We start from the raw sequence: 24,334 nt of genomic DNA, 5'->3' as shown, positions 1-24,334 counted from the left end.
AACAATCTACTGTATACCTAGCACTACACTAACTGGTTACTTTTATCTTGTACAATTTAATCCTCAGATATACAAGAGTTAACGGTAGTTGTTATTCCCATTTCAAAGATGGGAAAACTGAGCCCAAGAGAGAGAGGTAAAGTAACAGGCCTGTAGACACAGTGGGAGGAACTGTGACTCTGTATTCAGCCAAACACCTCACATGAGCCACCTTGACAGTATAACTACTTAATAGTTGACATTTTAAAGACATTTCTTTCTCTCGTGCTGTGGTTCCACTGTAGACGTTGATTTGTGTCTCCTGGCTTTAACTAGTGGGGAAGTTGTACAATTCAGCGAGGAACCGTCACATAGGATCTGAGGTCAAATCTCTGGTCACTGTTTATAGTTTCAGCTGCTCAGCCCTTCCTAAATTACAGCTCTTTTAAACTTACCTTCCAGTGCCAATTTTGGGAATGGCATAGGACTGAAGAAATGGAGCATGGTGCTAATGCAGAAAGCATCTAGCAAGTAAGGAAGGAAACATTTTTGAAAGTAGCAATGTAGATTCTAATAACTCTCTCTTCTATACCCTCATTTGTTCACCTTACAATTGAGGAGATCTTTGAATTAAAGCATCCCATGCCTCACTTCTCTTGGGCTTGAATCTGTGTAATGGGAACAGATGTCAGAAGGAACAATAGACAATTTTAAAGCATTATGAAATTAAAAAGTGAATTTTTATGCATCTAGGGGACCAAAATAGGTCACACTGCAATGAAAACCAATCAAGCAATAAACATACATGGAGTGCTCAATGAAAGACATCGTCTGGGGCCTCAAGGAGCTCATAACAGTCATGGAAGAAAGAGTAGACAGTGGATGAGGAGGGATCAAGTGGCGCAACGCAGAGACAGGGGAGTTGAGTTGGGCCCTGAAAGATGGGCAGATGGAGGTGGGTGAGGGGGAGAGGGAAGATGTCATTAGGACACCCTGAATTCATTTTTATTATGAAAGACAGCAAAATACAATCCTTAGCTTCATCCCCTTTCTTCCTCAGACCCTAAAGTCATTTACATCTCTCCTCTTCTCTTACCTGCCCTATTCCTATGAAACGGGGCAAATATGTAGCTATTCATATACAGAGGAAATTGAGAGGTGAAGTGATTAGGTCACATGACACTTTGTACTCAGCGATAGTGGAAGGACAAGATAGAACATACTCCACTCAGCTTGACTAGATAGCCATACCACTTTTGCCTGAAAGTTCTTTTTGGGTAGTTCTTTTAAGAGAAAGAAAAAAAATTCCCCTAATGGACTTCATGGGAATTAGCATCAAAAGTAAAGTTAAATAGAAAGTCATCTGGGATTTTCAAAAACCTCTATCCTTGGCTAAAAATGGCTGGAGATTTGAACCATATTATAGGAAAAAAATAAATTTCCTGGGCTCAAAACCTTAATGTATTTTCAACCTACATGTCACTTTAATAGCTTGGTTATATAATTGCTGTAGTGATAATTAGGTTAACACATTGTGCTTCTTATCTGAGGATCACGGTAGGCTTTGATTTTTCAGCCATTCATCTCTATTAGGAAGTACGGAATGGCCACATTTAAGAGAAAGGTCTAGCTGATGAATCAGAAAATTAAATGACTCATTCCCGGTGTCAGTCAACTCTTTGACAGAATGAAATGCTGAATCCAACAGGTCTGGTTCTTAAGCCTCACCATGTCTTCACTCAGTCTGAAAGTAGCACTTGCCCTGAAGATTCTGATCTGCATGTACTGGATCAGATATCTTCTCATCCCAGTGACCACGAGCTCTTAGGGAGGGATCAGTTACCATAGTGAGTCAAGTAGATTCATGTGCTTCATTTTAACAGAAACCAAAGCTTTGGGTCTCTTAATCCTCACTCTTTTTTCAAGATGTATTTGTTCAGAAAAAGGACAGACATTCAGGCACATGGGGCTGTCATGCCCAGAGAGATTCCCTCTGAAGTGGAGAATTTGATTCCTGCCAAGATCCGTCTCAGACAACCCCACCCTCAAGCTTACCATGTCCATTTCTCTTCCTTTCACCCCACCTGTTGCTGCCTTCTCTGGGACCGAATGTTACGCCCGCAACTGTGTCCTCCCAGCTGTTGCTGTTCAGCTGTTGTAATTTGTCAAGCGGTAATTTCTCCTTTTTCTAAAATTTAACACCATGTGACAGTAAGATAAGAACTTCTGGCCAATTGGGGAAAACATGTTGTCAGGGTGGGGGTGGTGAGGGGCAGACTGGGAAGGAATGAAAACCTCATTCTGATAAGTGTAAATTTTGTTCCTGCCGCCAGGCTGGCACCAGATAAGGGCACTTGGTATAGTTTGACAAATCTCGGCATCTTCAAGAGGGCACTGGGACATTTCTTCAAAGGATTTTTTTTTTTTTCTCTGAGTGCCTGCCATGTGCAAATCACAGTGCTAGACAAGGAAACCTTTTTCTTCCCCCCACCCCTTCCCCAGACGTCTCCTTCCCAATTTTCACATCCTATTGACTCCCTTCACAGTGAACAGTCTTCCATCCTCCCCCCTCCTCTTCCTGGTAATGTCTGGAAAGGAATCCCAGGGCTCACTGCGAAGACAGCTGTTCCTAGTTCAGAAATCAGCCTTGGTCAAGGCAAGTCAAACGTGATTTCTCTGGCAGACGAGTACCTCCAAGGCTCCTCTTCTTGTAGCCATCACCTTCTCTGTGACACTTCAGGCTGAGAGGAAGTGTTCACATTGTCTGGCTCCCATTTGAGAGAGAGGAGGAGAAAAGGGAGAAAGAGAAAGAAAGAAAGAGAGAGAGAGAGACAGAAAGAAAAAGAAAGAAAGAAAAAGAAAGAAAGAAAGAAAGAAAGAAAGAAAGAAAGAGGAAAGAGGAAAGAGAGAGAGAGAGAGAAGGAAGGAAGGAAGGAAGGAAGGAAGGGAAGGAAGGGAAGGAAGGAAGGAAGGAAGGAAGGAAGGAAGGAAAGAAAGAAAGAAAGAAAGAAAGAAAGAAAGAAAGAAAGAAAGAAAGAAAGAAAGAAAGAAAGAAAGAAAGAAAGAGGAATGGAGAAGGGTGGAGGAAGGAAGGGCCCCTCCTCATGAGTGAGAAGGTATGTATCCAAGGAACCATCTTCAGCTTGAAGGTCCCTTCACAAGGGAGATAAATTCACCATGATGTACTTTGGCTCTATGAAAAACAGCTTCAGAAAAACACAAGATTGCAAAAAATAAAAATAAATAGAAACCAGTAGAAGCTATTCTCAAGCAACGGTGACTACTTACTATTCCCTGAAAAAATGTAAAATGAGCTTAATAATGATTTCATCTTTATTGGCATTTACTTTTACTTAAATCGCCTTAGAAATGTGATAATGTCACCGTTCCAGAAGTTCTCAAGATAGAGGGAAAATAAGTGATCATTTAAAACTTATAATTGGCGATATAAATATTTATTGTTTAAGTGATATCATTGTGGAACCAACAAGAGATAGGCTTACAATATATCACTTAAGAATATGTATGGGGTTTTTGTTAACACATTAAAAAAATGTTTATTTTTGCAAGTTGCTAATGAAACTGCAGTAAGCCAAGAACAAACATGTGGTCACAAAGTCAGATACTCTCTCAGGTACTTAAAATTCATGTGGATTTCAAATGTATTGCCTGGCAATGATGGGAAATCCCCTCACAGGGCCTGTACTGCTTGCTCCAAATGGCTGTGAGCACACTGGACTTGTTTTTTGTTTCTTTGCTGTTGCTGTTAACTAAAACAGCTATGCTAATAAAATTTGAATTTGCAAATGTGATAGAGGAAAGATGTTTTGCATCCTGGTTTGTCATGATGAGCCAGAAATGAGAAGGAAAAAGAAATCCTTCAGTAAAGGTGGCTTTTTGAGTTGACTGAACAAGGCTAGTACATCTTTGTTCTGTAGTTGCAGGGCTGATAGCTACTGTCTTTTAAGTGATGCTACCATGGTAAGCTGTGTATAGGAATAATAAAAAATGGAAATGTCACAAGATATACAGGGTTGTCTGCAGGAGCAGAAAATTAACTATTGGGTTATAAACATGGGTCACGATATATCGAGTACCAGTCCCTAAATTATAGTAGCAACTTTGTACAAAAATGTTGAAAGATCTCTAGTCAGTGGACTGTATTCTGGTTCATTCATTGAGTGAGGTGGCAGAAAAAGGGTTTGTATTCCAATTCAAGCAGTTTGTACTCTGTGTACAAATGCATTTATTAGCACTGTTTCTATTGAGGTTTTTTTTTTTTTTTTTTTTAATGCCAGTGATAATTCAGTGTTCAGACAATAACCTGTGGACAAAACTCTGTATGAGATGAGGTTCCAAGAGGGAAGTGGAGCTGAAACGGCACAGTGCTTTCCCTTGCCTGGGAAGGCCTCATATAAAATGAGGTCATTCAGAAACTTTCCCTTGAAGTGCTTCCAATTCTTGAATTGCCTTTTGTTTGGGAAATGAATAGCAAGTTGATTAAAAAAAGGAGACAATTAGGGAAGGTAGGGGGATGGGGCGAGAGAAGAGCTCAAGGTTTTTCTACAATGCAGCTAAAACTATGAGGAAACGTCATTGTTCAGGACAGCCTGGTCCCCAGTGATGGCAACACAGGGTGGTGTCACCAACCGGTTCACATCCACAGGTGGGGCCAGCTGATGGCGTCGTCCCCTCCACTGCTGTCGATAAGATCCTTGGCTATAAAATAGCTTCATTGAACCTGAGCGTTCAACAGCGACCCCATAGAGCTGTCTGCCAAATAACTCCACCTGCCAAAACATGATACCTGATGGCTCGTTACTGCATGAAAATTAAAAAAGGGGCCCTGTTGAGTTGCTTTTAGATTTTTTTTTCTCCCTACCAAAGCAGTGAAATGAGAAATTGAAGCTTTTCATCGGGTGGTATTTGGTTGGGTGTTCTTGTTTTGTTTTCTCAAGAGCTTTTCAAATTTGTATTTTTACAAATGGCTTTTGTGTATGTGCTGTGATCATGGAAACCGACTCGATATTAGAAATGAAAGCTACAAATGGAAGACTGTTGTGAATAACCTATGGTGGGGGGTGATGTGTGTGAGTATTTTGTTTCCCTCTGGTACCTACCTCAAGTGCCTATGCAATCACTACATTATTTATGTATTTGGCAGCCAAAGTATTTAAACTCAGATACACCCCATAAGCTCTTCTCGGTTCACATCACCATATCCCATGTAGAGTGAGTTTTCTTTTATATTTGACCCTGATTTTGCTTATATCTTTAAATTGCAAAAGCAAATGTGCTTTGAAAACTATGTTACACAGTAGTTAAATAAGGCAGTAACCTATGCACTTGGAATTCTCTCTCTATGACCTACTTACATACTACTTCACCCTCCTCACAGTATGATTAAAAGCTGCTTTGAATCCACTATTGCCTCAAGGGATTTGAGGCTAGAATTTAACAAACTGCTGAGAAGGTTTAAGTCAGTAAGAGGGCTTCCTTACAGCTTCTTCCAACTAATTCACATGCAATTAAAGAGAAAATAAGTATTTCAGAAGCGTACATGTTAATGAAACATGTTCTACCTTATAGAATGTAGATATATATGGAACTTTATGCTATGGCTGATTAGAAAATATTTTTCATTTTGATTAATGCAGTTGTGTTTTGCTTCCGTTTTGGAGGCCAATTCTGCTCCTTTCTTAAAATAATTTTTATATAGTCAGCTCATTATATATTATATGTATACATTATTTATGCAAATAACATATGGAAAACCAAGAACTGTCAAGGTTTGTCTTCATTTATCCAGCTAATTATTAAGATAATTGAAAGACCAACTAAAATCCTGTAATTTCAAAGGCAGAACAGTAGCTGGGGAATAAATGTAGCTTAGTAGTCTGAGGTCAAGTTTGGCCCTTTGGGAGTAAAAGAATTCACTCGATTGCAACCATTTCTCAGTTCCTTAGGAGCCTAGACCTGGTTCCTCCAGTAAGGTAGTATTTAAAAAATTAAGGTTAGTTTAGCCCTACATCTAACGATCTTGGAAATTGAAGGTCAAAAGCCAGATATATTGTTCAGCTGAAGAAGGCAACCAAGTCCAATAAGCACGTGTGGACTTAATTGAATATCCCAGGTCTGATACTTTATATTGCTCAATGCATCAAACCTGGATTTAAAATTAGTATGTAAGTATCCATTTGCCTTCATAACCTCTAAAGATAGTTAGCTGTCATCACACAAGAAACTGGTGAGAAAAAAATTAAAATCATATTTTCTCTATGTCATGTCTGATACATTTAACTACTTGTGACTTGGTTGTTTAACCCTCTGGTTTGTGTGATGGTATCCTCAGGCATAATTTGTGAGGAGAAAGCCCAGCTTCCTAGCACAGTTCTGATTTTTAGAAAAACAAAGACTGAAAATTACATATTTCAAACAAAACCATAATGTGCGTGTGCATGCATGTTTGTCTAGGTATATAGCATATAGCTGTATAGACACATACATTGCCCTTAAAGTTGAAGATGTCATTACACAATCAAGTCATGGTTTCCCTAAGAAGTAAACTAAACTTTTCGTGTGCAATTTATGATGATTCAGAATGTGAAATACGCCACGAAGTCTTACATACTTCTGACTACACTGTGAAAAGTTTGCTACCCAAATAATCAACTAAACAATGAGAACGATCAATTAGAATGTCACCTTAGAAACGAATTAATTTTCCAGAATTTATGCAAATCACTTAAAAATTAAACTCGCCAGCTTCTCTGTTTTTTTCTAAGAGTTTGGCCATTTTTCTCAATTCTTGTTAGTAAATCAGTCACAAATCTTAAGTGGGTATTTAAGCTTCATGACCCTTACATTACAGACCTAACACTCGTGAATTCACTCAGCTGGTTTCTAATTATTGTGTTAAATACTAGGAAATGGCAGATTCATGATTTATCGTTTGTGTAGAAAACGTGATTTATGACTTTATCTTCAGCCGCTTATCCTTCTTAGTGTTTGCAAGATGACAGAAGAGGCAGTGCCATCGTGCAGAGGCAGGTTTGTCTTCCTTAGGGCACTGCGATATGTCCCTAAATGTCACTTGGGTCATATATCTGATCTTTACTTCGCCTAAACCTCCTATACCCTTTCGGTGATCGCCGTTAGTTCCTGCCCGGGCAGGCACACCACACCGAGGAGCATCTAAGCGAACCCTCGGGCTGCTCGCCTCCCGCCGCTGGGCTCTGGGAGCGCGGCTCGGGTCTGGAAGTGGAGCGGGCTTTGGCGCCCGGGTGGCCCTAAACCTACTGCGAGCGGCCACGGCGGCCTCTTGCCAGGGACCCCCGGGCGGGGGAGCAGAGCCAGGCGGGGAGCGGGTTTGCCTTCGGGGGCCTGGGGGACCCTGAGAAGTCTGGCTGTGCCCCGGCGGTGAGCGCGGCGGCGGCGGCGGCGGCCCGCCCTGGGTCCCCGCGGGGCGGGGCCGGGTTCGGGGCCGCGCTCTGGGCCGGCGGGCCCGCAGGGGTTAAGCGGCGGCGGGCGCCCCGCGAGCTCCGCCCCCGCCCGCCGCACCTGGCGCTCGGCAGCCGGCCGCCCCGGCGCTGGATTTCGGAGGGGATTGGCGGAGCGCGAGGAGAGAATGTGACAAGTGCCGGCTCGGCGGCCGCCGGGGGAGGCCGCGCGCACCTGTCCCTGCCCGTCTCGCGCCGCCCGCGGCCGCTCGGACGCGCGCAGAGCCGCCCCCCGCCGCCGCCGCGTGCGCCCGCGAACATGACTTCTGCCTTCAAGCTGGATTTCCTCCCGGACATGATGGTCGAGAGCCGCCTGCTCGTTCCTGACAGAATGTGAGTGGCGCCGCGTCCCGAGGCCGGGCGAGCGGGCGTCCTCCCCTCACAGTCGGCGGCGCGAAGGGGACGGGCGGCGCCCGCGGCTCCCGGGCGCGACTTGGCCGCTTCGGAGCCGCCGCCTCCCTCGGCCTTCGGAGGCCGGCGCGGGACGCGGGAGGAGGGAGCGGGTGCGGACGAGCGGCGCCGGCGGAGCGGGGCGCGGGGCTTGCCGGAGGGGCGAGCGGGGCGCGGCGTCCCGGAGACCGGGCGGGGTCCGCGAGTCCGGGTGAGGTCCAGCGGGCGGGGCGCGGCGTCCCGGGTCCCCGCGGGGTGAGTGGGGGACGGGCGGGGTCCACGGGCCGGGGCGAGGACCCGCGAGCGGGGTGAGCGGGGCGCGGCGTCCCGGGTCCCCGCGGGGTGAGTGGGGGACGGGCGGGGTCCACGGGCCGGGGCGAGGACCCGCGAGCGGGGTGAGCGGGGCGCGACGTCCCGGGGTCCGGGCGGGGTCCCAGGGTCCGAGTGGGGACTGGCGAGCCGGGCACGGAGTCCCGGGGTCCGGTGGGGCGGACGCGGACCGGGTGGGGTCCGGGGGTCCGGGTGAGGACTGAGCGGGGCGCGGCGTGACGGGGACCGGCGAAGCGGGCACGGGGTCCGGGCGAGGTGCGCGCGTGCGAGTGTGCACGCTCGTGTCATTTGAAATGCGGGGCTGACGGAGCTCTCGTGGCCCGGGGAAAGAGCTTTCTTACCAAATTACCCGCTCATCTGACTTGGTATTTGCAAAGATCCTTTCCTAAGGTGGGAGAGGGGAAGCGGAGACAAGGAAGGGCGGGGGTATAATTATAAAGCTTGAAACTAGCCAGGTGTACTTTATTGCAGAAATTAGAGGTAATTTTTACGTAATCATGGTTTGTCTGATATGCAGTCTGTAATTTAATAATTAATGTGATTCTGGTTGTTTTACATGTCGTCAAACTAGGGTAGAGCGTTTATTGGAAGAAGTAGAGAGCTGGGATTCCTGAAGAAAGGAAAGTATGTCTAATTTTTAGCTGGCTTGATAGGAAAGTTTTTATTAGCTCAGGGAAGGTCAGTAGGATCTATTTGTATTTCAGGCATGTTAGGAAAAGGAAACCTAAAAAGAGAGAAAGGATTGCCAGAGCGGGACCAAAAGGTCTGTGTCCTTTTTAGACATTTTAAATTCTCTCTGATCAGGCGAGAAATTGGATAGCGGATCTAAGCTGCAATTAATCTAATCTAGTGGGGGGAAAAAGGATTTCTATGGTAAGAGTGCATGTAAAATGTTTCCTGTTCTACCCACTGTAGGACTTAACATCCATATTCTTTCTGGCACCTTATGGTACTCTGCAGTATTGAGGTTATTCCAGGCTTTATGATCCATTTCCCTGGCAACTAACTTTCCCCTGCCATGCTAGATTCTTTTTCTAGCATGTTAAGTGTTATGAGTTAAGAGATTCTTGAGAAACTCTGCAATAGCCAATTATTTGAGCTGCAAGAACCAAAAAAAGGGGGGGGAGAGCGGAGGAGGGGGATGATAGAATCTCTTATGCAAATTGTCTTTTGAGTGAATATTAAGAGTGTCAACTTGCTTATACATGATCAGGTTCATCTTTTCAATATTCCTTTTTGGTAGTTTTCTCCTAGATATGAATCATGATTAGTAACATTTCCACGACATTTGTTTTAAGAGACCTCTCTCGTGTCCCCCATCGTAAAATAGATATCTGTGTAGACACATAATACGTGTTTGCACATGAGCTAGTGTGAAAGTTTTATGCGTTTTCTCCTCTAGAGGCTAGAGGGTCCAGGCTGAACTGAAGAATTCGCCTAATCGTGATTTTGAATTTATGGTCACCTACTACTTAAGTGACCATAATATAGCTAAGCTGGTGAATTCTGTATGAATTTAAAGTGTTAATGGCCTCAGAAAGATGCAGTTTCTTGTCAATTAAATTATGAATTATGAAAATTTAATTTATCTTTTTCATTTGGTGGATGAATGTGGCCTGTTCAAGCGATTTGCTCCGAATTGAGCCCTTGTGCCTTAGCCATGGAGTCTCTCCTAACGTGACTTCTACCTCACTTCTCTTCCAAATGTTAGTTATTTCCAAATGATAGCCTTTGGAATCAAACCCAAATTGTTCTCAGCGTTTGTCAGCTGTTGCTTAATTGAACTAAAGGAAGAAAAGAGGATTTGTAAATGATAGTTTTATTATTTGTTTCCAAAATAGCTATTGTGTGTCTCCATAGCCCTGAGAACATTATAGCATGCTTTTACATATTGTTGATAATTAACTCACATTAGATACTGTATCTGGGGGCAGAGGTGTGTGTGGGGGAATATGACAAGTTGAGAATGCCTGAAATCCGCCTAAGTTATAAGTTTTATTGCCATATTCACACAGTTGAGAAGATAGCCACGCGGATTTATTGTTTTGGGGACTGGTTGTCATGTGTGGTATATTGCCATTTGGACTAAATTGCAGTCAGCTAGATATTGGCCTATTCCTAAAAGGAACTTAAAGCATAGGGGCTTTTCTGCTGTTGATTTTTCCAAAGCAGTGGAATATTTTCAGTGGCGTTTTCCCACAAGAATATATTAGATAAGTTTGCAAGATGTAATATGTTTGAGTCCTCAAGGCAGATGAACAAATAGCTTTTGAGATGAATTATTACGCTTGATGGCCCCACGAGCTATCCACTGTTTAAAGAGCCCAGATCATTTAAGGCTCTGTAGTGGTGTAGAATTGCTGCAATATATGCTTAAAAGTTTTAGGGTTTTAAACATTCAGCATCAAAACTATAAATGGAAATGGACATTTTAAATAATCGTGGCTATTAAAGTTTCATTGTGTTACTATAGAATATCATCTACAATATTAGCAACACAGCATAATGAAAACAGGCACTGATTTTTTAAAAATTTGATTTTAAACTGACGGTTGGTTTTCGATTAAGATGGGGGGGAGTGTTTCCTCCTTTGATTCGCCTTTTTAATGACCATATACATGCATTTAGGGTTTGTAAGTGGTCTTGAATTTTTAAACATAAACTAATAAATGATGTCTCAGAAATGAGAAATTACAGTTAGAAAGACTGACAAACACAGCTTAAAAAGCATTAGGTGTTAGAATAAGACACTGAGAAGAGTCTACCAATAAATTAAAAATAAATCTTAATTTTTTTTTTACAGTTGGTAGGTCACCTTATTGAAAATGAGAAAACTTATGTTGATTGTAAATTCATCAGCTTAATGAACTAGCTTTTTGTTAAGTCCTTTCAAGTTAGGATAACTGGCAAAGTACCTATCAGTGTATAATTAAACTGAAAGGTGGTTCTAAGGACATCATTGTTAAAGCTGAAAAGGGCTTTAGAGACCATCTCGTCAGACCTCATTTTATAGATTAAGAAACTGTTAGAGGGGCAGTGTGACTAGTCCAAGAAGTAATTACTGCCTCCCCGCAAAATAAGGAAACGTGAGTTGTTGGTTGAGTGCCTGCCGTGCCCCAGGATAGTTGATTCACACTGTCTCTAATCTGCAGGGTGGACATTGCCCACGTTTTACAGATGAGGCTTAAAGAGGTGACCTGCTTGCCCCTGCCGCATAGGCAGTAAATGGCAAAGCCGTGGTTTTCAAGTAAGCGAACACATGTGGGGTGGCATGTCATATTCATGGGTTGATGCAGAGAAGAACACTGAATTGAAGGATATAACATACCGTTTTATCAAAATCAAAACTGTGCCACGTGAGAATGAACATAAGAAATAAGTATGTCACCTGATCAGGATTGATGTATGTGAAGCATCATTTTATACTTTCTAATTTGATTCTAATTCGGTTATTCCATATATCTATTAACTAAGCAGAATACATTTTAATTAAAAATCTTTTTGGTTTACAAGGTTCCAGCAAGATGAAGATCAAAAGCAGTGGGGTTCTGTTTTTCTTCTCCATGGGCATTTAAAGTCTATTTAGAAAATACAGTTATAAATAATACGGAGATGACTGGCATTTATCACCTGATACCGTGATGCTCATGAAAGGAAATTAAAATGAGAAAAGTCTACAGAAAAGGCTTTGCATATGGTTCTTTAAGGAAAATTTTTAAAGTATTTTTTTCAGTTGAGATTGCTCAGTTAACAGCACATATTATCAGTGGCTTTCCGAGACAAAGAATTCATCCCACATTGGCTTTTTAGAACACTGATGTTATCTTTGATCTGGGCAGAAGTATTATTTTAATTGTTAAATCTTGCTGTTTAATTGTAATTTGCTGGGTTGAGATAACTTTGGCATCTGTTGATGAGATGCAGTGAGCTGGGGAAACAAGACCCTTGAAAGACAAGATAAAAAGGTGATGGGATTTTTAGATATGAACCTAGTAATTAAGATTTCATGGGATCATTTAGAGTGTTTTCCACCTCTCAGTGTTGTTTTTTTTTTCTCCCCTAACAGCTATAACAACACTATATTTGGCCTCTGGTAAAAGACTGCAATATCCTTTCCTTTTTTACAGAAATCCCCAAACTTCATTTCTCTTTACGCCTTCCTTGCTTTTATAACACTCGTTTACTTAGCATAAAAAGACAGGTTATGTTTGGCATGCAAAGTGATCTGATACAGTTGAGTGTAACACAACCAGCACCCAATATGACCCAGCTCTTGGGCAAAAAAATCAGGGTAGCGATCATTGTTGAGGCTTATATGTAGATTATAACAGGAATATGATGTCATTGTTGAATTTTTTTGTAGAAACCAACAAAAATGAAAACAAACTCTCATAAATGTTAAGCAATACTATAAGCATTCCGTATCTAATTTGCATTTAAATGGAAAATGTTATATTTTCAACATGATTCAAGGAGCAAAATTAATAAGTCATCAATGTTGTTTATGTTCAATGCTGCACTTTACCCAAACTTAATAGGTCCTTATTTCCACTTTAGAATATTACTGTTTGGGAGATTTTGTTTCTTCAGGGGAGGGTCACATTTTTGCTTTTTGTTTTCAGATTAGGCCATCACAAAGAGTTAGATGTTTGTCCGTGTAATATTTGTTTTATAGAACCACAGAAGAGAGGGTTTGGAAACTACTAATGACTTCCAGTTCATTAGCACCTACAAGTTCTCATGCATCCTGTTTGTTTCCTCCACCAGGGAGGTGCCGAGTCATATAATGAAGCCAGTATCAGTGGTGTGCTACTTGTGTAGCAGTGCAGAAAATGTATTTTTATTTTTCCTTAAGAAACATCTCTTGCTAAACCTAAGAGAAATGGAGCTGCACATTCCTGGGAAAAACCTATGTGGGAAACAAAAACTAATTAGAGCAGCAAATGTGATGCTCTCAGGTAATTGTAAAATAATTATTCCCCTTTAGCATCATCACCGTGTAATTGTTCCATCCAATATCCTCATGCTCTGAATCCAGATGTGAAGGGATGGAAACCACCTCCTCCTCCTGGGAATGTCTTTTTCATTTAGCGAGAGCTTTAGACTCCTCCTAAAGGACTTTTAAAAGAAAGGGGGAGACATTGAGGGAGATTTTGAACAGCTTCACTCTCCCCATTTGTTCTAAATCATGACAGAAAGTGATTACTCCAACTGTTTTTATAGAAATACAATTCCAGTTATGTGGCCGAAATGCCTTGTGAGCGTATTTGAGATTTACGCATTTGCCGTGCCAACCTGGAGTTTTATGAACGGTCTCTTTTATGAACTACAGATTGTATGTTATATTCAGATACTAAGAGTGATGGTTTAAAATCAGCTGATAATTTAAAATGTAATGCTAGTAAGTGTGTAATCCTGTGGCTTTCAAAATGATGTATGAGTACAAATTCAGATTTTGGTTACATTTTATTTACTCCATTTGAATGAATGCCTCAGAGCCAATTTAACCAGCAAATTATTAGACCCATTTTTTTTCCTCCTAAAGATTTATGTAAATTAAGTTTAAGCTGTATTTAAACTATCAGGTCGGCTTTATTATTCTGTATTTTTCTGTCAGGCTATGTGGCCTTTTACTTAAGGTGGGGTTTTAAATGAAGAAATCTGTGCTGAAGAGTTCTTCGTTTAAACAGTCTGCGTCTTCCAGATCAGCAGCCCACGAGTAAGCTAGGTAGTTGACCAATTTACCAGGATTCCTCTCATAGTAATAGTGCTTTAAAGGTAGGAGTTACATATAATATTTTGATTTTAAATCTCAATAATTAAAGAAGTCAGCCAGGCACGGTTGCTCACGCCTGTAATCCCAGCACTTTGGGAGGCCGAGGCAAGCGGATCACTTGAGGTCAGGAGTTCGAGACCAGCCTGGCCAACATGGCAAAACCTGTGTCTACTAAAAATACAAAAATTAGTTTGCTGTGGTTTCACATGCCTGTAGTCCCACTTACTTGGGAGGCTGAGGGAGGAGAATCGCCTGAACCTGGGAGGTGGAGGTTGCAGTGAGCTGAGATCGCAGCATTACACTCCAGCGTGGGCGACAGAGCAAGACTCCGTCGTCGTCTTCTAATAATAATAATAACGAAGAAGTTCCAGAAGTTTGTCTCTTCAGTGAGACTGTGTGGTGCTATCTGTCATAACCACGGAAATCCAGTCCCCCCAGCACCACAGCTGCTTTGTCACACTTACAAGCTCCAATAGGACTGAAGATTTCCTGCTTTCACAGATGAAGGTGGTGACTCACTACTCAGGGAGAATGAAATTCAGGTCAGCTGATTTGTTTGACATCTTGACATAGCTTTTGGACAGCTTAAATTGTTTTTGGTGCCATAGCAGTATACTCCTAAGTACTTCAATTTACATACTAAGTCTAAAATTCTGTGCTTTTATGATGAAAGTCTTGATTTTATGCTTTTTCTAAAGTTCACAGCTTGACTAGAACTCATTAAATTTTAAGGTGGTGTTTTATATCCTTTTCCCCAAATCATGTCTTCCTTTCTCCTAGTAGCAGGAGAGTTGAATCTCATTTATTTGACACAAAGACCATCACGTCCTTCAGGCTAAAATAGTAGAATAATTTGTTACTTACTTGAATGTGGTCAGTAGGCCTAAAATATGTGCGGGGGGCATATGTATATATATGTGACTATATATCTGGAAAGTCATCTTATTGGACATATGGTTAGGCTTTGTGTCCTCACCCAGATCTTATCTCGAATTGTAGTCACCATAATCCCCACGTGTCAAGGGAGAGAGCAGGTGAAGGTAATTGAATTACAGGGTTTCCCACGTGCTGTTCTCGTGGTAGTGAGTTCTCACAAGATCTGATGGTTTTATAAGGGGCGCTTCCCCCTTTGTTCAATGCTTTCCCTTCTTGCCACTTTGTGACGAAGGTGCCTTGCTTCACCTTACCTTTCTGCCATGACTGTAAGTTTCCTGAAGTCTCCCCAGCCATGCTGAACTGTGAGTCAATTAAAACTATTTTCTTTATAAATTACCCAGTCTCAGGCAGTTCTTAATAGCAGTATGAAAATGGACTAATATAGCATAGTTCTTCGCTTTCTTAAGATATTTGCCATGAAATGGTCTTTGGTTACAAAAGTCATGATACTTGTGTATTTGGATTATTATCATTGTAACTGAAAGATTTTATGTTCAGAAAAGTTTCATATTGTGACCAGAGATGTACTGCCAATTAGTGATACTGCTAGAAAAAAGTCTCGGGACTGTATTTCGACTCTTCTGCCCAGAACTTTGGATTAACTCCCATGAAGGGTGAAGACAACCTCACTCTGGCAATCCTGCCGTGTTACTGGGTGAAACGCTGAGACTCTTTCCCTTTTGAGGGCCTCTTTTCTCCTCACTGCTGAGTCCTTGGATCTGGGCGCTGCTTCTCTTTCTCAGTGGCAATTGAGATGTTGCTACTCCTGAGGTCTTTTCAGAGTGAGAGTAGGAAGAAAAACGGACTCTTCACAGGGAAATCTGGACAGCTGGGCCTTTGCGGATGTTGTCTTATTGCACAGATACATACGGTCCTCCACGGACCACACCCCCTACGTCATGCCTCTTGGCTGCTGCTGCCATTTTATATGATCCATGTCATGATCCCATGGCCGCCTGTTGCTGCTGAAAGGGGTCCTTGAAATTTTTATTGTCTAGTGGGAGTCCAGCACATAAAGTGAACACTTAAAAAAGGTGAACGTTACAGCAGATTTACAAGCCTGGAAGGGGGTAAATTAGTGTAAACCAACTTAAATATCCCCCTCTCCACGCACGCACCCAGGTGTTTTCTCTTTGGAACTCGGGGGAAGACACTGGATATCAAGTGAAACAGCATCGAAATCATTTGGTCCTTGAAAACTCTTAGGGGAATAATGGAAAGATGATACCCAAAAGCATGAAGACAGAAAGCGTTTGATAGAGGACTAATGTGGATTTACTTCATTGTTTTGCTCTTCACTCCTGAGTCTCTGTACCCTGGCCTAGATTCAGTGTGGTCACAAACAGTACAGCTTTTTCCGAAGTTTTCTTGTTGCCTTTCTTATGTTTTCCTGATTTGTGTATATTTTTTAAAAAATCTCCTCTAATGCCTGTTTTATTATCCTTTTCCTGAGCGGCTTCCTAAGTTTCAAGAGAAGGGGCCACATCCGTCCGGTACTTAGTTCTGAGGGTTGGAGCCTTGGGAGGAGAGCAGTATCCAAATACCTAGCTCATCACTTGTAAATTCCACTGGAGCAGCTGCTTGTTTCTGCGCATTGAACTGTATTTTGACTTCCTACATTATAGGAGGAGTGTTGAGTTTTCGGGTTGAGCATAAGGGTGGCGTGTTTCGGAATGATTAACTTTATGAATGTCTTTGTCTGGACCAGCTATATTTGGCTATGCTGCAGCTGTGTTTGCCTCTCAAAATTGTCACCAGGAGGCCTCCAACTGCAATTACTCACTTCAGTCCATGCTGGTAACATCTTTGCTCGTGACTCCCATTGTCCAGCCAGCCATCTTTTCTTGGTATCAGGATTGAGAGAGAACGCAGGAATGGTTTGAGAAGCCCGGATGCTGCTAAATGCTGCTGGCAGCTCTGTCTCAAAGCAGTTTCTTAATATTAAGCCGTCCTTACATTGCCTCCTCATGCATTTGGGATTCTTCCTTCTTTTCACCACAAGCTCGTGTTTTCCTGTCTCCTTTTTCCCCCTTTTCTTTTACGCTTTGATGTCCAAAAGCTGCCGCCAGCATCAAATGGATGGTGTTTCTTCCTCTTCTGGGTACCTAGAGCACTTGGGAATGTGTTTTTACTTCTGATGTCTTAGAGTCCTCTTACATAAGGGCCTCCTTCCTTTGTTGGAGAGGAGACTGAAAGGCAAGCACTTTTTTTTCTTCCCCTTGGTTGAGTACTTGTTACAGAATTTACCTTTCTCTCGGGAGGAATTGAGGAAGTACTTTTTCTTACTACAAAGACCATTTGAATTCCATTGGCTATGTGTAGCTTTTAATTTTTCATGGAAGTAACTTCCTCTTGGATTGTTCGACTTGCCCTGTATGTCATAGAATGGAACCGCTGGGGACATGGCATCAGGGCCTTTCCCAGCACCAGAGTGGAAGGGTGTCCTTCAAGGCTAGGCGTCCTTTGCCACCGTCTTGTGAGAATGCCTGGCCTGCCTTCTAATCTGTTCCATGCCTACTTCAAGTCTCAGTTGACTTGTCAAGATTCCTCGTCTAGAAAAGAAGGACAATAAAATATGCTGCTTACCTGTCCCACAGTATTACTGTCAGACTAATGTTGGGAAAGAAATGACAACCTAAATATTTTATAGCTTCCTGGCACTTTAAAACTGGGCACAAGTTCCCCTGCATTTCCCAGGAGAATCAACTCTAATGGAACTTCATTACAACCGAAGAGTGAATGTTTTCTTCTTCAGAACTTTCGTGCTTTTAAGTCTCAGGCAAAGACCCATAAAGCATTATTGCTCCCAAATGAACTTTCAGAAAACGCACAGTCCCCAGGACAACATCATGAAGACTGATTTTTTTCTTCCCCTCGCCTTTCTGCATGATGATTGAGAAGTAGAATGAAGTTCATGTTCTCTCCGTGAACTAGTGGTCAGACCTTTCCATTCTGGAATGGGGTGAAGCAAAGGCAATATCTCCACGTGATCCCTCTGAAAAGCCCTTCTCTACACCAGCTGAAATAGATTTTGATTTTCTTATGGAAAGAGAATCAGCCACACAATATGAAGGCTGGTTCTGACATAATGGGAATCACAACCCTTGCAGAAACCCAGCCGTTAAGGAAATGATTTTTTCCTTTTTTTCTTTTTTTTTTTTTTTTTTAGATGGAGTTTTGCATTGTCACCCAGGCTGGAGTGCAGTGGCTCGATCTCAGCTCACTGCAACCTCTGCCTCCCAGGTTCAAGCGATTCTCTTGCCTCAGCCTCCCAAGTAGCTGGGATTACAGGTGCCCGCCACCATGCCCGGCTAATTTTTTCTATTTTTAGTAAAGACGGGTTTTCACCATGTTGGCCAGGATGGTCTCAAACTCCTGACCTCGTGATCCGCCTGCCTTGGCCTCCCAAAGTGCTGGTATTACAGGTGTGAGCCACCGTACCTGGCCTTTTTTTTTTTTTTTTTTTGGAGATGGAATCTTTCTCTGTTGCCCAGGCTAGAGTGCAGTGGTACAATCTTGGCTCACTGCAACCTCCGCCTCCTGGGTTCAAGTGATTCTCCTGCCTCAGTCTTTGGAGTAGCTGAGATTACAGGCCCCCACCTGGCTAATTGTTCTGAACTTTTAGTAGTGACGGGGTTTCACCATATTGGCCAAGCTAGTCTCGAACTCCTGACCTCACGTGATGAGTCCACCTTGGCCTTCCAAAGTGTTGGGATTATAGGCGTGAGCCACTGCGCCTGGCCAAGGACACGATTTTGATGATATGAATATGGAGCAGGGAGGACTGTAGATCCTGCAGCCTTGGGTGGCCTCATTAAGTGCTCAGGTCACAGAATGCCTGGAGGATACCGATGGAGAGAGTCCTTGGGGAAATGACCTAGACAAGGAATTGGTGATTTTTTGCCTTTGGTGGTGGTGTAGGGTTAAGACAAGGGGTTTGGTGTGTGGGTTATCTGCAGCATCTATGTGGTATCCAGCTGCAGGGTGTGTCCTAGTTATTTTGGTGGTTAACAAACAGGCACTTCTTTCTTCTGATGTCCATGATAGGGTCTTTGGAGTGCTAAGAGATAAGAGCCTCCACAGAATGTAACAGTTTGCTCCCAGTGCTGCAATGACTTGATGTCCTAGATCAGACAGCACAGATTCTGTTTGGAAGCCTAACGCCTCGGTGTGTGAAGCCATTGTTGAGGAATATCCTCCATGACGGGCCAGGGGAATATTTGGCACCTGCTCTAGCTGAGAGTGTGATATTGACTGTGGAGAAATTCTCCAGGCTGTGAATGTGACCTCCAAAATGCAGACTCTTGCCTCTCGTCACACAGCACTTTGCATTAGGGTGAACCAGGGGACTTCGCTGGAGGCAGGGGGGCCTTTGGTACTATCAAAGATGACTGTTGTTGCTGAGATTGTTGGGAAGGGAAAAGTAGGTCTGCAGGTGAAAGCTGGCAAAATCTTTGGAGAAGGGGGCCAGCCACACAGATACTACAAATGTTTCTGTACAAATTAATTGGCACTTTGTAATTAGCACTTTTTCTCTTATCAATGTCAAAGAAGTCTGATTAACTTTATAGGCAGACTTTCTGTTGGGCCAACGGTTTTAAATCTGCCTGTTGTAAAAAGTGACCAAGATTGGACTTTTGTCACCTCAGAAGCCACGTGATTGGCCACACTTATATCTTGCCCCTCTCTCAGTCTCGTTTTTCAGGTCTCCTAAGGACGTGCTACTTTTGATCCAGATTCGTTTCCAGATCCCTGCTCAAGTAATAATCGTGCAGACCCCAGAAGCCAGAAAATGTTTTCTAATGTCAACCAAACTAATTCCTTGCCAATCATATGCTACTTTTTGGTGTGTGTTTCTTTTAATTCTGATTACTGACACTTTAAGGGATGCTGCCTTCCTGTGGTTACATTTTCTGAACTCTTTTATGAGATTAGTTGTTCTTGATTTAGGATATACCATGGGCCAGCCATCAGGCTAAGGAGTTTATATTTTATCAATCCTCAGAAAAATTTTCTGTAATTTGTGTCATTTCCATCTCACAAATGAGGATATTGAGGTTCTGAAAGGTGGTGGTACTGAAAACCCCAAAATGCACCTCTGTTCCTCGTTTCCAAAGCCTGAGGTTGCAGCTCTGTTTCTCGTTTCCATAGCCTGAGGTTGCAGCTCTGTTTCTTGTTTCCGAAGCCTGAGGTTGCACCTCTGTTTCTCGTTTCGGAAGCCTGAGGTTGCCTGCAAGTCTCTTGAGGATTTTTTTATGTAAACAGGTTGAGGTTCTAGATAGGTGGGCACATGGACTGTTGAATATGTGGGTTTTGAGTGTGAAATACAGGTTCTTAGCTATGACCCAACAATCTTCTGCTTTTTATGTGCTCTTCCACATAAACTGCTTTTTCTTGATTGTATTTTATAGAGCAATTTCTGAGGCTGGAAGGCAAGAGCATTGTAAGAGACGTGTCAGTGGATGGGGACACCCAACTGGTGTCAAGATCTCTTAATGCCTGAGGCAGATCCTCACTTACTGCCGAGATAAGGAAGCAATTAACATTGAATGCTAAGATGGACACTTGTTCTTCATTTATAATAATGGTATATTTTATGAAGAGGTTTCTTTGGAGGATTTCATTAGACACCTGGCATTTTCCCCCATTAACTTCTGACTTTAAAATTTTTGCATATGACTTAGATGAATGTTTGGCCTTCTCAGGTGTCGCTATGCCTTCTTGTGAATTAGAAAATGGTTCTCAGGTGGCATTATGTCACCACAGCCCACCTCAGTTGATGAACTTATGCAGTATCCTTTCTACAGTAACATCCGTTTTTACCCCCTCCTTCTTAAGTGGGCCTCATAAGTAGGCAATAGAATAAATGAGCCTCTATGCAAGATAACGATGGAGTTTCAATGATGGACAGCTGTGGCCAGCGGACATGTGGTACCTGGTCCATTTCAAGGATCATTACACTTTCAGCTACTCCACAGCTTTGTGTTCAAGTGCATAAACATTTGATGGGATTCTGTGTTTTCAGCAAATCATAAATTTCTGTCTACTTCTAGACACCCAATGTAAAGGAAGGGATAATAGAAAAGTTAGAGTAGAATTCATGCATGGGTTGGTCTAACCCACAAACCATTTCAGACCGAACATTAGCTTGTCAAAATGCCTTTACTCTTGGCAGGACACAAGCGCCATAACCTAAGAGGATGTGATTTGAGTGGAGTTTTCATGCCCTGTGTGCTTATTGTATTCTTGCTACTGATGCAAACATTATCTATAATTACATTTTCAAGTGACTGAAAATTGCAGGCTTTGTGGAACAAAAATACAGCCAAAGAATGGAATGTATATCCACTCCACCCTCATTATAAGGCTTTCAGAAATCAGACTATAAGGCTCAATACTGTGGCTCTCAACTACATGATACTAACTCCATTCTCGGATGTTTGAACACTTTGTCAAAATGCTGGGTTTCCAATGATGATCATATAATTTGAGGAAAATGCTATTACTCTTTTAGCGCTTCATTTGCTCCATTGTTGACTCAATCACAGTGGCACCTCCTCACACAAGTCCTCTATTTCCACCCTGTGAAACAAATACAATTAGATTTAGATCGAAGCATTATGATAGGCAAAGTTGAGAAAGTTGGTTGAACAAGGTGCATGCCTTCTTGGGGCAGGTATGATTGCATCCCTGGGACATTATGTGTATCATCTTTACATCCCCCAACTCCACATAGGGCTCATCCAAAAAAAAAAAAATGCTTCTGGGGGCACCCACTACATCATGGGCTCTTTCTTTGTCCTTAGAACCTGGCTGTGGTACCAGAAAACCATCCTGGTCAATTTTACTCTGTAGACACAAGGTGAGACCCAATTTCTAATTTCAGCAAGAGCTTAAAACCCTTGAAATTTTTAAAGAGGATCTAGCTGGATGGGATGGCTCAGTGCCTTTAATCCCAGCTACTCAGGAGGCTGAGGTGGGGTGATTGCTTGAGGCCAGGAGTTTGAGGCCAGCCTGTCCCTACAAAAATAAATAAAAAAGAATCTGACATGTAATAGCTTAGTGTTTTGTTCATTGTTGAGTCGCATATAAAATCTAGGGAACTGTTTAATGAAATAGATGTTCTTTGGTTTTGGGTGGAAAACTAATGAGAGGAAGAATTTATGATGGCATCGTTGTTTTGTTTTTAAAACATGAAATTTATAATCTATGTGGTATCTCACAATGTTATAACTCACTTTCCAGGCCCCAGTAGAGTCCAAACTCTTGGAAAATTTAGAGAAAAATTATCGTGATGGCTTTATCCAAAATAGAAGCAGAATAAATAATTGATGAAGGTTGCTCTGAAAACCTATAGACCATTCCTGATTCTCTGGTGTCTGTGTCTGACAGGACAATATGTCACCAAAGAAATGTTTATTGGGTCATAATTAAATTGTGAACAGTTAATGTATATATAGTGAATTAGATGTTCCCCAAAATGTATGTTTTGTGTTACCTTTTCTAACATAAATGATAAACTCAAATATATGTTGAGTTTTGGACAGATTATTTTGTACTGTAATATGAAGGTTACCAATTAGGTATTGTTAACATTCTTGGAGTTAAAATAGCTTTGGGGTCCAAGTGAAAAGCTTCCTGAGTAATACAGTGCATGGACAAGGGTTTTTTCATTGTTTATGTCAATGATTGTTACAGCTTTTGAAGCAAAACCTCTACATTGAAAATTCAGAGGCATAGACATTCCTCATCAAATATCACTGTCTAATGGTGAGGTGTGAGGGCAACTCAATTTGTACATTTCATGAATTCTTTCTGTGAATCACAAATGCTGTCTCAATGTTCAGGGCATTTTTTTTTTTAAGAGTTTTGCTCTTGTTGCCCAGGCTGGAGTGCAGTGGGCAACCTCCACTTCCCAGGTTCAAGCGATTCTCCAGCCTCAGCCTCCCAAGTAGCTGGGATTACAGGCATGCGCCACCACACCTGGCTACTTTTGTGTTTTTAGTAGAGTTGGGGTTTCTCCATGTTGGTCAGGCTGATCTCGACCTCCTGACCTCAGGTGATCTGCCCCCTTCAGCCTCCCAAAGTGCTGGGATTACAGGCGTGAGTCACCACGCCCAGCCTCAGTACTTAGTTGATGGGTTATTTGTTGATGCATCTGACTAACTGCCTGGGCTTTTGATAGCATGGATTCTTCGCCAATCAGCAAAACTTATTTTAAGAAAGGTAATTAGCCTAGAACCAAAGTAAATTTAGCTTTTAAAGTTATCTAATTCTCAGGGTTTCTTGTGAGCCCCTACAGTAGCATATTGATTCCACTGTGGTGGTGTAAATACAATGTAAGTCAGAAAATACATTGCAATTGTACAATCTGTACAGCAGATCGAGTAGTTAATAATAACTTGAAATTAAGTTGTACAGCTGAGGAACTGAGGACGTATAAGTCACAAGCGACCCATTATTGTTGGACTGAACTGATGAGTTGTTTTGTTGTCACTTGGAAACAACCTCAACATTTCTGTACCATCTATCTCTTCCCTTTTTCTAAGTCTGAAATGTCTGCCAGTGAACAAGAGTTGCAGTCTTGCATTGTTAACACAAATATTTAGTCTCTAAGTCTCATATAATGTGCTAGGTGGCTGCCGGCGTAAGTTCTAGGTGTCACAAAAATTTTATGAAATATAACAATAGTTCTTAGATTACAAGCTTAAATATTTGATGACTCTGGGCTTTTGTCCTGTTAACTTTGCCTGTATTTTCTTAAAGGAAACACAAGTTTAAAATGAAGAAAGAGCTGTAGTTTTGTGTTGTTTTGGGGGCTATGTTGAATTAATAAAGGAATTTCTTGTTGAGATACAAGAAATTAATCAGTGTAACATCCTAAGACCTTCATTCCTTATTCTGTAGATCAGGTGAGGTAAATATTATAATAGGGCCTCATCTTCATTTTTTATTTTTTTTGCTGCATCTAGATCCCTCCGAGATGCATTAAAAATATTTCAAGTGTTCTTTATTACTAAGAACACTGGAAGACACCGTTGATTGGTGGAAACGTGCATATACTTTAGTACTATTAGGGCTTCTGTGATCTTGGCCATTTGGACTGTAGCATCCAGTTAGCTTGTGATGGAGGAAAATCAGCATTAATCAAAACTGGCAATGTGGCAGTTCTTTCCCATTCAAAAAAGCTGCAGTGGTGGTGGGGCATTGCTCCATTAGGTCAGACTGAATCTGGTATGATCCATGGAATTAATTGTGTAAGCAGTGGCATCTAGATTTTTATCGAGCCTATCCTTTTGCTCCCTAAACTTCTGTAGCAGAGCTCTGTAGTTTACCCTGGATTGGGAATCTTGAGAAAAAGTAGATGAGGATCAGTGAAATTAAGAGGATGGGATTGCAGCCACTTAATTGACATTCTAGATCC

At 42.1% G+C, this 24,334-nt stretch overlaps 1 protein-coding gene across 27 annotated transcripts in view; it reads left to right on the top strand.

Moving 5' to 3' along the window:
* The window catches only part of CELF2 (CUGBP Elav-like family member 2), an 861,437-nt gene that overhangs the window by 539,088 nt on the left and 298,015 nt on the right, over nt 1-24,334 (top strand). For 2 of the 27 annotated variants that reach the window (XM_017944486.3, XM_003903378.4), the window contains exon 1: nt 7,529-7,811. The exons of 23 other annotated variants lie outside the window; for them this stretch is intronic. In XM_017944486.3, coding sequence (XP_017799975.1) covers nt 7,738-7,811 — 74 coding nt within the window. In that variant the 5' untranslated portion in view covers nt 7,529-7,737. Of the gene's footprint in view, nt 1-7,528; nt 7,812-24,334 lie in introns of those variants that run through there. 2 more of the 27 variants (XM_009213951.3, XM_009213949.4) reach the window with 1 other exon arrangement.

Source organism: Papio anubis, chromosome 11 (genome assembly GCF_008728515.1).
Source record: "Papio anubis isolate 15944 chromosome 11, Panubis1.0, whole genome shotgun sequence".
NCBI lineage: Eukaryota > Metazoa > Chordata > Mammalia > Primates > Cercopithecidae > Papio > Papio anubis.
This window is presented reverse-complemented; position numbering and strand designations above follow the sequence as displayed.